At 36.0% G+C, this 14,968-nt stretch overlaps 1 protein-coding gene across 2 annotated transcripts in view; it reads left to right on the top strand.

The window, feature by feature from the left end:
* The window catches only part of SLC25A21 (solute carrier family 25 member 21), a 231,744-nt gene extending 218,068 nt beyond the window's left edge, over positions 1 to 13,676 (top strand). For both annotated transcript variants that reach the window (XM_059474476.1, XM_059474477.1), the window contains exons 6-10: positions 735 to 842; positions 4,858 to 5,022; positions 10,035 to 10,216; positions 11,034 to 11,086; positions 13,531 to 13,676. In XM_059474476.1, coding sequence (XP_059330459.1) covers positions 735 to 842; positions 4,858 to 5,022; positions 10,035 to 10,216; positions 11,034 to 11,086; positions 13,531 to 13,610 — 588 coding nt within the window. In that variant the 3' untranslated portion in view covers positions 13,611 to 13,676. The remainder of the gene's footprint in view (positions 1 to 734; positions 843 to 4,857; positions 5,023 to 10,034; positions 10,217 to 11,033; positions 11,087 to 13,530) is intronic.
* The last annotated feature ends 1,292 nt before the right edge of the window (positions 13,677 to 14,968 follow it).

Raw genomic sequence — 14,968 nt, 5'->3', positions numbered from 1 at the left:
ATCATTAAACTTAACCTCTCTGAATTTTCTCAATTGACCTAAATATTTTAATACTATTTTTTGTTTTAAAAAATCTTAAAATGTTCTGCCATGATGGAAAGCAAAGCAGTGAATATTTCTATATCTATGACTGAAATGCCACCAGCTTCTAAGTAAATGGAGTTAATTCATAAATGCTGACATTTCCCCATGTGCCATTCACTCCCATTTCAACCTTTCTAGGATTTTTAACTACTAGGTGAACATTCTACTTGCGCAGTTTGCTTAAGTACTGAACAATTTTAGTTTTTAACATGTGTTTTTAAGTTAATATGTTAGCGTTACGTGCTTAATGCTCAGTTCAGGGGTTTTATTTTTTCCAGTGCTGCATAACTACACTTAAATTTGTGTTATTATTCAGAGTCCACCCAAAGATAACATGAGGACATTCTTTTGCCACTTTTTCCATGTTTGCGCAATCATTTGGTACCATATTTTCCCTTCCAGCTGAAAAGAGAATACATGGACTTGAAGTGCTACAATATTTTGTTTTGATTGTTTTGGAATATGGTTTATGGCTATTGTCATATTGTCTTCATGAACTGTCAGCATCTATCAAGGGCTAAAGTTGTTTAGCAATAGAATACTGCTGCATTACTGTAGTCTTGCAGTTTGCATTGTATCCCTCAGTTTCACAATCTGATGTAGAGGAAGTATTACTCCTTAATACTCAATTTTCATTTGAACTGTCCTAGGCATTTGCAGTTGCTGGCTTGGGATCTGGGTTGACAGAGGCAGTTGTGGTTAACCCATTTGAAGTAGTGAAGGTTACCTTACAGACCAATCAGAATGCTTTCACAGAGGTAGGAAAACTGCTTCCTTCTCCTTTTTCCATTTTATTTGGCATATTGCATTTTGAGGTTCATATTTAGAGCAGAATGTCTGTAATATATTGGTGAATGCAAATGATTTCCCCATAAGCTAAACGGAAATGAAAGAGACCCAACAGCCAATGCCCTCAGGTATGCAGAGATGCCTGCAGTGTTGTCAGAGGCATCAGCGCCTCCCCTGTAAATATTCTGTGCCTGAAATGCACCTTCATCCTTCCTGAGCAGCCAGCAACCCAGCACTGTGAGGAATTGCAATCCAGGAGTGCAAACCTGAGCCCCTTGGACACAGCACACTTACCCCAGCAAGCTCCAGATTTCAAGTGAGCACTGGAAGTTAGCATAAAACACCACGGCCCTGTGCCCTAGACAGAGTCCAGCTGCTGTACTTTATGCAATGTTTCTTGGATGAAATTACTTACAAGACTTCACTTTTATTAGCACAAACTGGAAAATTGTTATATAACAAGTACATTGATAATTTAAATTCTTGCCCAACTTCAGAGTTTTGTTATTCAAATATTGTTTCGTCCAAAGGAGTAATTGTACAAAACGTTGGCCACGATTCTGGGTACTGCTGAAAGGGGGAAAATATTAAACTGGAAAACAGTGATTCATGAAAACCAAGTGTTCTCAGGAATGCACTATCTTCTATTAATTTTAATGCAGAACATGTTCCAGGATAAAGGGAAGGAAGGCAGTAATGAAGTTCCTTTTTCCTTTTCTCATTTATTAAAAATAACAATTGTCAAACCATCTTTTTCAAAATCTTTCGAGGAATCAGCTGTACCATGGTAGAAGTGCCAAATCGCATAAGCATTCACATAAAAATGTTAGCTGAATCCCTGGTGGGACATGATTTTTGCATATTCTACTATTAAGTTTTGACTGAGTTAATACTTGCATGCCTTGTAGCACTCATCTGCACAAATTGAACAGTTTTGGGGGGCACACAGTAAAGAGATTTATGACCTGGCCATTTACATAATCTGTTGGGGCCAAGTTCCTCAGGTACACTCTGGAAAAATACAGCTACTGATTTCCACATGTCATAGAGTAACTGGTACCTACTCCATAACTCATCCAGAAAAGCACTTTCTTCCAGAATAAATTTTAAAATGTTTGGTATACTCCTGTTCAATTCTCAATGCATATGAAAGACATGTTTATTTGCTGCAAGTCTCCAGTCTAGACATTTTTTAAACTTGGGCAGCAAAGCCACTGAACAGATAAATAATGCAGAGCAGGAGTCTAGGATCCTGGAAGAGAGACTGAAAGTAGGAAAAATCAGTGTGTGAGGGGATCTGTCTCTCAAGAAGATGATGTGATAAAAATTATTAACTATTACTCCTCCAGCAGTAGTGAACAGATATTCTGGATCTTTCTGTTTCACAGTTGTGAAGATGTAATTATCCCAGCTTAAATAAAGGTTTTAAGTATAAACAAACCACCATTATATTTTGAACAAACTATTCCTTGTAAAGTTGAAAAACACCAATGTATCCTTTAACTTCATACATTTTAATTTTTTGTCTACTGCAAAATTTATAAACCATCCCAAAGTTGGGAGTGGTTTAGTTTGTATATTTTAGCCAATTATTTTCTTTTGTTACAGCACCCCTTCCTTGCTGACTTTCAGAATAATACAATAATTGAACTGTAGCAACTGTCCAAAAGCATTCTGAGTTGTTTTTATTCAGGTGAATATTCTCTAATTTAATTTAAATGCAAAATTTCACAAAATCCAAAAAATAGTATATTATCATACAAATAAAATTGTGACAGAATGGTATTTGGACCCTACTAGAAACTAGTTTACATTGAAAATATTAACTACTTGCTCTAGGGAAAAAAATCCAAGCAAAATTGAGTTCTTAAATCACGAAGATTGTTCTATCACGGACATGTTAATTTTTAATATATCTTTCCAAAGCGTTAGAACTTCAAAATTTGCTGTAAATTAGAAAAGGCTCCAGTGACTTAATACCTTGATATCAAGTTCTCATTAAGAAAATGTTAAGGAACATTCCACAATAAAGCATGTAAACTCAAGCCCATTGGAATAAGCATGTCCAGAGGTTATATTATACAGCACAAGGCGTTACCATGCACTGTTTTTCTAAAAGGTTTTAGTAAAGTGTGTACCTATCCCATTGTGGAGCTTTCATACTACATGATGAAACCTAATGCAATTCACATATTTCTTTGACTATTGTATAGAAATAATAAATATATCTTGTTTAAAAGGAACAAGGAAGAGCATGAGCACATACACTCACACCCAGACTCCAGCACACCCCCAAAGCAAATATTCACACCCTGCAGTGACAGCTGAATTGTTCTGTGGTAGCAGATCATCTTTCCAGGGCTGAGAGATTTAAAGAGGAAGGCCACTACAAATCACGTATCAGCCCTTTTGTAATCTGGATTGCTGTGGGTAAAAATGATGGTGGCTTTTTGTTAAAGTAGACTGCAAGAAGTCCAATACCATGTTGTTTGGTTTTCCTTTTTTTTTCCCTTTCCCTGTAGCCTTGGATAACTCACTGGCTATAGAAGCAGGTGTGATAATTAAAATCTTCTCACCTGACATAAGAGTTATGATTAATTAAACAAATACATTTTTCTGCTTTATGATGAGAAGAATCTGACTCCAGATTCCACTGCATAGGTCTATATTAAGTAAGAGTCAACAGCTGTGTGAAGTGCATTAACTCCAGATGTTTGTACAATAAATTCCTCTGCCTAAGGTCCTTCCATCATCAATGATGAACTGCAGGCCTTCTATGGCTTCATCAGTTGACATGATGACACCTCCTTTGGTAAAAGGGGAGTGCTGCCAGAGTCCTCTTTGTTACTATAGGGCTGAAAAGGGAAGTCAGGTGTAGACATTGCAGGTGTCTGTATTTGGGCTTATTAATCCCATCTCAGGTGTTCAGCAAGTGTGAGGCTTCACCTCTGAGGCATGAGTAAATCCATACTCAAGACAAGGGATACCAGGGGACACCTTAATATTGAAGGTTGCAGTATTATTTCTTAAAGATCTAATGTCCATTTTTGGAGCACAAAAAAGGATGTCATTGCTAGTAGCCATGTTTTGCATTTCTGTTTTAGAATAGATTCTGACTTGAAATCTTGGGAGCAGATAGAAAAGTAAACTCCAGTATAATATATGCAGAGCATTAGCAGGATAATATTAGTTGCGAAATATGAAAAAAAAAAAAAACAAAATGAAACTTTGTATTAAAGATTAAACTCATCAGTCACCTAAATAATCAGTAATATGCTGTGTCAGATATAGTAGCATCATTTGGCTGATGCTGTGGATCTACCACAGTGATATTTTGAAATGGAAAGCTATTAAACAAATAAGTATATTGAAATTAGTGGTATTCACAGTGGTGTAGTCAAAATTCTTCTATATTTTCATGTTTGAACCTCCTAGTGGAAGTCATGTTTTGCCTTTCTAATTATAGATTTGGTTACCCAGAGCTTTATGGCTTTATGGCTTGTTTTGGCTTTCTACTTTGGAGAAAGCCAAACTCTATTCACCAACTTTTTGAAAGTAATGTTTCTATAAAGCTGCTAAAAATGTAAAATATTCAGAAGGAGAATAGCTAATTCTGAATATCATGGTATATTCAAAAAAAGTTCAGAGGTGCATGTAAGTCAGGCAGATTCTGTCTGATATGAGACAGTTTCTTCCTTTTTGTCTTTTGTGAAATGGAAATCTTTTACAGTACTACTCTTTTACAGTACTCAAGTCCTGCTTTCATCTTATTCTGCAATCAGAAAAATGAGGAATCTTTTTTTAATTAAAAAGTTTTGGTTTTTATTGGTCACAGGAAAAGGAAAATAACAAATACGGTGATACTTAATACAAAATTATAAGAATTGGCAGCGCTGTGTTTGTCAACAGCATGGAAATTATGCTATGTTTATAGTTTTCTTTTTGTAAAGATGATCTCTTCCTTCTTTTGCTTAACTTGTGTAGCAACCATCTAGCTTTGTTCAAGCTCAGCAGATCATTAAAACCGGTGGTCTGGGCTCCCAAGGACTCAACAAAGGCCTCACTGCAACACTGGGCCGTCACGGAGTGTTTAACATGGTTTACTTTGGATTCTACTTCAACGTGAAAAACATTCTTCCAGTCAATAAAGTAAGTTCTTCATGCAATGCAATAGACAATCGGATAAGAAGTTTGACATTTTTATTCACACTATTTTTCTGTGCAAAGCTGTGGTGTTTAGTGATCAACGCTGACTAACCTAGCTCTGTTTTGCAGAAATCTATAGCATTTTAATGGAAGCAAATTAAGGACTCAATCTTCTCATTTTTTAAGCAAAGCTGAATGTATTCATATTTGAATTACCATTTTTATGAATTCCCCTTTATAGCATGGTAGCAGTGCAAAAAGGCAGCGAATGAGATACAGACGTTGTGCTTATGTTGGGTATGTATGCAATTTTTTTTGTGGAAAACTGGCCTAGAAGAGAAGAATCAGTTTCTAGAAATTCTGTCAGTACTCACATAGGGGCTAAGCTTGCAGAGGTGGCTGAGCTGCAGGATTTAGGTTATTTTGGCCAGGCACAGGACCTATTTACTCAAAAGAGAGTTCAACCTAGTATTGAAGGGTGACAGGGAAGTTTCATCTTTATGAGAAAGAGACAGTCCAAAAGAGGATGTAAAGGGTCATGCACAGGGACTTTATATCACTTATAATTAAAGAAAAAAAATCATTATAGCTGTAATTTCACTTAAAGAAGTTTTGATAGTGCTATATTGCTTTAAATAACAAAGGAAGCAAACATTCCCTTTGCAACAAAAGGAAATTTTACAAATGAAAACATGGTAATATCAGCAACTTTTGAAATGACTGTGTGAGAAACAACTAATGGTTTATTAATGATTCCAGTATGCTACTTATTGAAGTCTGTTTTCACTAATGTGATTTTTAGATGATGACAGTTAAACAGTCACAGGTGTAATGTGCAGTGATATACATGTAAGAAGGTGCAATTCACATCAAAAGGGATCGGTTTCTATTCCCATATGAAGTAGCACCTCTTTTTTTTCTGCACTTCTGAGTAGCCTGGTATTTTTGTTGGCAGCGTTGTGTAAATGGAGAAAACCTCCACTTCTTATTTGCAGATTATTACAGTAAATTGAATTGTTCAAGAGCAGCTGACCCACAAGTTTCTACAGGTTCCTTACAGTGTATCTAAGCATATTTTACAGTGCACTTCAGTCACACATTCTAAAACTCAAGGCGCAGGAACAGCTTGTTACTAAGATAGGAGTAAACACTTTTGTGTTGATCAAAAGATTAAAAAATTATAATCACTGTGCAGAAAATTCAGGAAAATGTGCAGGTAAGGACAGAGGCTAGTGTGTAGCTTCTATGGGAATCATGGGAAATATTCTTGCATAGGAATTGAACAGTAAGCATGTTGAACAGTAAACATGGCATAAGCATGCTTTCCTAGCCTTTCAGATTTTAAAAAATAGGAAACGAGTATTACATTATTAGAAAGATTCAGAGCTTTATGATCTAAAGGAAATTGGTACTTTATACAGATTTTGTATGATGCAGAAAAAATTTAACATCTACAACTTGGGTTTAAATATATGTAGAAAACGAAAGGGAAATTACTTCAATGTCAGCCAGTGGCCCAGCTGTCCTCAAATATTAGCAAAATGAAAAGGCAATTTAATCAGTGTGGGATTAACTGCAAAAAAAGTGGGGTTTGCCTGATGCTTAACCACTGCACAGTGCCTTACATGGTGGCTTGCACAGTGGCTACATCTGTGCTGGTAAATGGAGTGGCAATGCTGAAACTCAGCTGCCTGTGCTGTTAAACATTGCCTGGCACAGCCTTGGCCCTGGCCAGCCAGAGCAGTGCCTGGGTGTGGCTTAGGAGCCAGTGAAGGCAAGGAACCCTTCCTCATGGGCTGGCTTCAGGCAGCCAGTCTGCTTTGAATGGTGACAGCGTTCTAGAGTGCTGATAAAGCTAAGAGCACTCCCCAGGCCAGCCAGTGTCAGTGCCATAGACAGTCTGTACAGAGACATATAGCCAATAATTCTGATCAAACTTCCATTAAAATCAATGCAAAACTTACCCTGAATTTAGGAAGACATAGATCAGGCTTCATCTGGCTGGTGCTAGCCAACATTATGTCTCAGGTACTTACATGCATTGAATTTCACTTCAGTGACTGCTAAATGAAAGTATTTGACAATAATCTATGACCTGTAACAAATCTCTTCTGTCAGTAGGCAGGTACTAGAGGCTTAGAGATATCAAACCTGTACAAGGAATTTGGTAGAAGCTGGTTTGCAGTTAGTCTGAAAAATACTTAACAGTTGTTAATTTGTCTAGATTTCTCACATACTTGATTTAATTACAAAATCTGATTTTTTAACTTTGTATATTTTGCCAGAAAAGAAAGTCTTAAAGCCAGTTTTGTAATATTGACAAATATATACAAATTATAATATATAAAAATTGTGAAATTAGAATACTACACTTGTGAAATAATTTTGACTATTTGCTGTCCACCATCTGTAACATAAGTGGAAAAATATATTAAAATCTCTGAATGAGCCTTTTAGCTGTCAGGTAAACTGTGCATTAAATTTGCATCCCAGTTAGGGATGTTTGCTGCCTATTTTGCCAAAAGCAATAAATCTTGTAGGTTGAGTGGTCAAATGATATCAGTGACATGTGTGGGTTGTAAATGTCCATAATGAATAATTTCTCATATGTTCAGTCTATTCTGCTAAACAGATCATTTACAGCCAACCCTGTGCTCTGTTTTCTGAAAATGGAATAAGCCAGATTTCTTTCAGTGGCCACTAATGTACCAACCATAGAGAATTAGCAGCTATCCCTCTGCCGAGCAATGAAATTATTTTTCAGATGGCATCTACTTTTATAGTGCATTTCATAGGTGTCCAGCAGCTTTGCAATTTTTTATCATAATTAGATTTTCTTTTAAACGTTAGTTTCATTAAAGCCTTTGCTCACTACCACCTCCAAGTGGCTGCCACATTTCTCAACAGTATGAAATTTCCTCCCACCTGTTAAAAGCCCCCTTCCCTTTGAAATGTGGCCAACTGCAGGGCTCATTTCAAGCTGGGCACTGCCAGCCCCACACTGCAGACGTGCCTCCTGTTACAAGGGTGCAGCATCAAACCAGGGGTGCTGAGCAGTGCATTGCCTTGTAAGAGAAAGGGGCTCTGAACTGCCAGAGGCAAGAAGAGATGGGAAACCCAAATGGGCTGTTCAGCTTGGTGGGTAAGTGAAATAGCAGACAACAGTTTTATTTTAGTAGCTTTCAGATCCGTGCCAACATAGAATTCTGTGTAGGAATAGAGTGAAAAGCAGATGCGGTACAATGGACTTAAAGAAATAGCAAGCCAAGGTGATTTAGGAGAAGATTGGATCAGAAGGAGTAGTGGAGTAACATCAGAGCCACTGAGCCTGGCTTTCAGAAAAAAAAATTTGACACCCCTATTTATATTGAATCTTTATACTAATGAAATTGCCCAGATAGTACAGTGATTAATTTCATATAAAAACCTTTCCCATGAGGTTCATGATAAAAAAAATCAAGTTATAGCAAAGCTGGTGTTGGCTATGGTACATTTGGTTAGAGTCCAGTTTTGTAAATGGGCAAAAGGGGTCTTCTTTTCTTCTCTAGATACCAGAAATATTGGCTTTATTCTATTTGCATTTAAATCACTGTATGTACAGAATGAAAAGAAATTTTTGCTAAGATCTTTGCTTAAAAGGGGCTACAATTCTTGTACCACCAGGAATTCTAATTTTTAAGTTATTATCAGTATGTTTCATGTTTTGTGAAATCAAGCTATGAGTTTTTCTGCGTATAATAAAGAGTTCTGCTTATTTGACATTTCTTTCTTAACACCTGTATGGACTTCATTCAATGTATATTATGGAAGTTTTAATTTATTTTTCTTATAACTAATCTGGAAACAAAAACTTCTTTCTTGGTTTCTGTTTCATTTAAAACTGTACAGGTTTAGGAAACAAAAAACTGTCTTATTTTAACATTGTGCCGACATTATAACACAGCAAAATCATTTGTTATTTTAATAATGATTTTCTATAATTAAAGCACCTTCATGACAGAAGTAAGCTGCATATAAAGAATCTGATGTAGCAAAAAAGTGGTCTTCTGTTAAAAACCAATAGCAAAACCAAATTATGTGCATAGGAAATGTTCTGGAACACGCTTGCCTGTGACTTCCACTACTTAGAGAAATAGGATTAAACCTGCTTCAAGGGACTTTGACTCCCAGATAAACTCTGGGTTCTTTGATGTCATAGAAATGCCAAAGTAGGAGGTCTTTCTAAAAGATCAAATAAAACCCAGTTGAACTGTGAACTGCGAGTAAGCAAAGTTTTTAGATGCACTTCTAACCTACTTCTAACTTTTACCGTGTGCATATAGTAGGGTTCAGAAACAATCTGTTGTAAATTCTTCAGCCAATTAGCTGAGTGAATTACCACCGTTTATAATGCGCAGAACGTGGAGCTCTCTTGCCGTTGTGCCGAGTTGGATTGTTAATAACAGGAAGCTAGCACTTCTCAGTACAGTGGATCAGCTACATGTGAAAATAAATGTAAAAAACCTGGAGGGGAATGGCAGCAGACTGAGATTAGTCTTTATTTAATTTAGCATTTGGGGGTCCAACACACAAATGAGTGTTTTAGTAGGCTTCATGGTGGAAGTTGCTGTCATTTGTAAAATATTCTGGCCAATTAGCTAATAGTGTGCTTGGATTTCTCCTGTTTTGATACAGTAATACTAAGTACATTGTGAAGCCCAATTATACAAATCATCCCCATATGCCATACCAGTCTTTCTTTATGAACTGTGTTTATAAATCCTGTGTGAGGAAATGTGTACTTCAGCAATTTAGACCATGTGTAAAAACATAGCCAATAGGATTGTCAAGAAAACAAGTTCCAGCATAGGAAATCCTAATGTGTTCCGCTAAAATAACACGAGTGTGTTGTGTGAGTTTTCTGATTAAATGCTTATTACTTTATAGTGCTTAACCTGCACAGGTCTTCCCATTTCCCTTTTTATTCTTTCTTTCCTTTTTTTTTTTTTTTTTTTTTTTTTTTTTTTTTTTTGCAGGATCCAAATTTGGAGTTTTTGAGGAAATTTGGAATTGGGCTAGTCTCAGGAACAATAGCCTCAATTATTAACATTCCTTTTGATGTTGCAAAAAGTAGGATTCAAGGACCACAGCCAGTTCCTGGAGAGATCAAGTACAGAACCTGTTTTAAAACTATGGCAACAGTCTATAAAGAGGAAGGGTAAAACATTCTTATTTTAATAAATGTCCAGACCTCTGTTTTAGTTTGTATTATAAAATCACGTTGTTGTATTTCAGATTTGATGAGGACCATTAAGCCACCCTGAATTCACCCTGAATATCAAAAGAACCCAATGTAGCATTTTGAAAGTTTATTTTAGAATTACAAGGACATATCTTCCTACTACATATGAACTTCTACAAGTGACTTACAAAATGATTATTACATTGTCAAAATTTAGGTTCCCCAAGTAAATGCTTCATATATCTCATGTGTAAATTTTTCAATTCTTCATTTTGCAAAAGGAAAATAGGAACAGAAAATGAACCATTTCTCAATTTAATTTAATTTTAAAAATGCAGGCCTCTCTACCTTTAAAATTATTGCTGAAATAATTAAACTGGGGACAGATCCTTGTGGTAATAACATTTTCCAACTTTTAAAAACATTTCTCAAGTGGTGACTGAGTTGTGGCTTTGATATTCAATTATATCAGTCATTTTGTCTCTATATGCAGCTGTTGTTAACAGACTTGTCTTGAAAGTAAACCTATCTCACTGATTAAAGTCATATTTCTGATTGGCTAGGCTCACAACATTGCTTTTGTGACTGAACATTGATTAACTTTTCTCTTCATCTGATCTGCCTCTGTAAAATGTTAAAATCCAGATACAGCCTGCTATTGAACATGTGTAATTTCAAATAATTGCCTCTAAGTGCTTTGCCAGCATTTTAACAAACATATGCTACAATTCTGTTCTTCTTTTAGAGCAAGAATATTGTTTGAAATGTTTTGTTTGTTATTCTTCTGCTGCAGATTTCTGGCTCTGTACAAAGGCTTGCTTCCCAAGATCATGAGGCTCGGTCCAGGTAATTTTCCTTCTGTCATTTCTATTTTGCTTTTGTTCTGGCTTTCTCTTCCCATTTTTACAGTTTCTTGAGAAAATGTAGTAAGTATCAGTCAAATAAATTATTTAAAATATCTTTCACTTTGAGTGGTTTCTTTTTAAAATAACATCATCTAGTAGTATCACAGATGGATTTGGCTAAATATATGTCTAAAAAGAATAATTTACACATATACATCAGAGAATTGCAGGTTCAAGTAAATGCTAGTTTGTGCAACTGTTTTATTTATGAACAAACCAAAGCACATGCAAATGACAGAACTGTAAAACTTTTGGATGTTTCTTTAAGTTTCCTATTCCTTCTTATGTGATATTTTGAGTCCATTAGCACTATTCCATACCTATGTGCAGTCAGCCTAAAATGCAGGTTAGACTCTCACTATAAAATGCTCTCAACTAGTCAAGGCACAGCCCAAGCATATCAAATTCCAGTTACTTTATTCTCTTATGCTGTATGGGGACAGACACTAAAAAGCTGATAGCAGAGCTGGGAAGAGATTTGTATGGCCCTGGAAAACTAAAAGGACAAGGATATCTTAAAACTGGGGTTGTTGCTTGACCCCTTCTTGGTAATTGTTACTCCAAATGTGGTAGCACAGTGGTTGAAAGCTGTATCTTCCTTGGCTTTTAGAGTTGTTTTTTTCCTGACTGGTTTTGATTAATCATGAAAGCAAAGCACTGGGCCCTCAGACTTTTTCAGCCCACGAAGGCAGTCTGTGTCAAAAAGAGCAGAAGCCCCAATTTGAGCAGTATCCCATTCCCATGAAATTGTATTTCCAGTTGTTCAAGCTGGTTGTTTAATATGCAAGAACACACATAGGTAGTGCAAGTAGGTACAGAGCCTGTTCTGCAGTATAAAGGAGGCATTAGGTTTGTCTGTAAATGTTTGCATATCCAATCCATCTGGCTGAGTACTAGACCATGCCTGGTTATTGTGCAGGGCGAGGAAGGTGGGGAGGAGAAACAAGGAGCTCTGGAGCTAAAAGCCTTTTCCCTCACACTCCAAAGATACTAGATTACATAGAAGACAAAGAGAAAGCAGTGTTTAGCTTTCCCAGTACCTCTTAGCACAGCAGATTTTGGAATAAAGTTTTCCATCTTACAAATGACTATGCATTCTGGCCCACATCCAGCAAGTCAGTTACATGTGAACTTCATTCTAAATACTTCTGTAGTTATATTGGCTAACTAACATATAGGTTTAACTTTCTGATGAAACAATAATACAGTCTTTATTATGACTGGGAAGGTAATTCCTTCTTCCAGCATGTGAGTGTTTACAGAAAAAGAGATACACAAATAGATCACACAGTATGAGATTTGGAATCAGCCTTGATTTGAGTTCAAATCACATCTTAGACATTTTGTCTATGATTTGTTTGTTGGACAAAGCCTTTTGCAAACATCTGCTCTGTCTAGCTTCCTGTGAGTTCCTTTTCATAGAGAGTTTCAAGTCTGGTGATGGTTCCTTAGGACAAATGATATGGAGAAATTCATGTAGTAATTCCTTGTGCCTGGTTGTCTTAGCCTATCCCTAGAAAGGACAGCCCAGTTCAGAAGAAGCCTCATTTCTTAGAGGTGCCACTCCAAGCCACCAACTGAACCAACAGGCAAAGGCAAGAAGATGTTTATACCCCAGTGCTGGAACCCACAAATAATATATTTTTAATCATGCAGCCTGGTTCCCTTTATCCAGTTCTCCAACTAGAAGCTTCTCTATCTGTTTAGTTATATATATATACCTTCTGAAATGTTCTCTTTTTCATCTCACACAGTAATACAGCCCAGTTACAGTCTGGCTTCACTAACAGTAAAGATATTTTATGGCTTTCAAGCTGGGATTTTATACTGTTACCAATTCTAGCAAATAATGCCATTTCATTAGACCAAAACTTTGCCTGTGGATTTGTAGCCAGGAAAGATTATACTCACTTCCACACCAAGATTTTCTGCTTTAGACATGGTGAAAAAACAGGTAAAAACCTCTCTTGACTCTTACCTGGAAGTGTTCCTATAATCCTGAAGATGAATTTTTGCCATTCCACCAGTCCAGTTGCTCTTTCTTTTTTAAACAGGCACACAAATATACATATATTCAGACTAAAAGTGTCACTTTTAGAAGAACAAAGAAAAACATTAATCTTGAAAAAGTATTAGGAAAAATCACACTGAGAGTGAATTTGATTTAATATACGAGCTATTTACATCAACTTTATGATCTAATATTAAGTAAAACTGGTATGGTTTATGAATTGGTGAATTTTTAGTGAACTCAGGAAATAGTAGACTTATCCATTTTGTAAATAAGGCTTTGCCATATTCTTGTTTATGTTACACTAGAAGTGCTCTATAATATCTTGCAAATACTGGATTTTCTATGTAGTAAAATAATATCTTTTCTTCCAGGTGGTGCAGTGATGCTTTTGGTTTACGAATATGTTTATGCATGGCTTCAGGACGCAGTTAATCACAAGGAGCATTTCTGAAAAAAAATACTCTTTAAAATTGCATGCATTCTAAAATACCCTATAATAAAGCAAAAGTGATTCTTATTCTTTATGGTGTTGAATACCCTCAGATTGCACTGATGTTAATACAATTCCAAACAAATATGGTCTCTAGGTCCTGATCCAAGAAAACATTTAAGTACATGTTTTTCTGTAAGTGCATAATTAAATAGCACTTGACCTTTGTAATTGTTTTACTGGACCAAGAGAAAATATAAAGCAGACTTAAGACTGAGTTTTCAAAGGACAAACTGAAATTTCTTGACACAGAATCATCCTATGCAATTGCATACTTTTTAAAAAGTTTCAGCTGAAACGGTAAAATAAAAATTATCAGGGTATTTTAAAGAAAAAAAAAGGAATAATCCTGGGGGGGCAGATACTAAGCTAATGTAAACTGACAGCTCCATTTACTCCACATTAAGAAAATGATCCATACTCTGCAACTCTTCAGTCAGTCTTGGGTCCAGTTTCAATTCAGCCCAGTATGATTTCAGCATTCATATAAGAACTTTTCGAGTTCTTCGGAGTTTGGATAGAAAAGAACTGCACAAGTAGCCACAACCTTAAAAACATGCATACTGCAAAATATCCTACTTGTTCTTAGCCATATATATTATATAAATCTCATTCAGATCAAAGATACTGAAAGTAATTAGAATGCATCAAGTTGCATAAAAAATCAAACCAACATGGGATTCATAGAAGCAATGAATAAATAAATTAACAGAAAGAAGTCATTTTAGGCATATGAAACTTTACTGCAAATTTTTTATCCACTTTGATATACTATCCCACAAGATCTGTCTTGTGATAAAAATGCTCAGTGCACCCTGACTGCCCCTTTAACCTTTCATTTCCACCATGGAATGGTGAAACAAGGTAGCCTATCTGCAATTGTACATAGCTAGCCATACACCTCGAAAAAATGCACCTTTCTGTAGATAAAAACATGTTGCTCTGAAGCTAAAATTTTTCCTTTTCCCAGTCACTGTAAATATAAATATTCCAGGGATGTACTTGCATTCTTACTAGCCATTCCAACTCTGTGAAGTACAGTAAATTCTGTTATGCTGACTCAAGACATAGTTTCTGTTCATGCAGTTGTGCCATTCTGCATTTTCTCTTTAAAAACTCCTTAAATAATTAAAAATCACACATCATTCTCTTAAAATATAAAAATATCTTCATTATCAAACTTGGTTCAATATCAAACAAGCATATGTCTTACAAAGTTTCAGTATCTCCCCCACACTGCATTCACTCTGTTAGCAATAATGTTCTTCCTCTGAAGGAGGGACAAACCTTTTCCTTGGCCGTCCTAAAAAAGCACCTTT

Source organism: Ammospiza nelsoni, chromosome 6 (genome assembly GCF_027579445.1).
Source record: "Ammospiza nelsoni isolate bAmmNel1 chromosome 6, bAmmNel1.pri, whole genome shotgun sequence".
Taxonomy (NCBI): domain Eukaryota; kingdom Metazoa; phylum Chordata; class Aves; order Passeriformes; family Passerellidae; genus Ammospiza; species Ammospiza nelsoni.
Note: the sequence above shows the minus strand (reverse complement) of the source record. Positions and strands in the feature narration are given on the sequence as shown.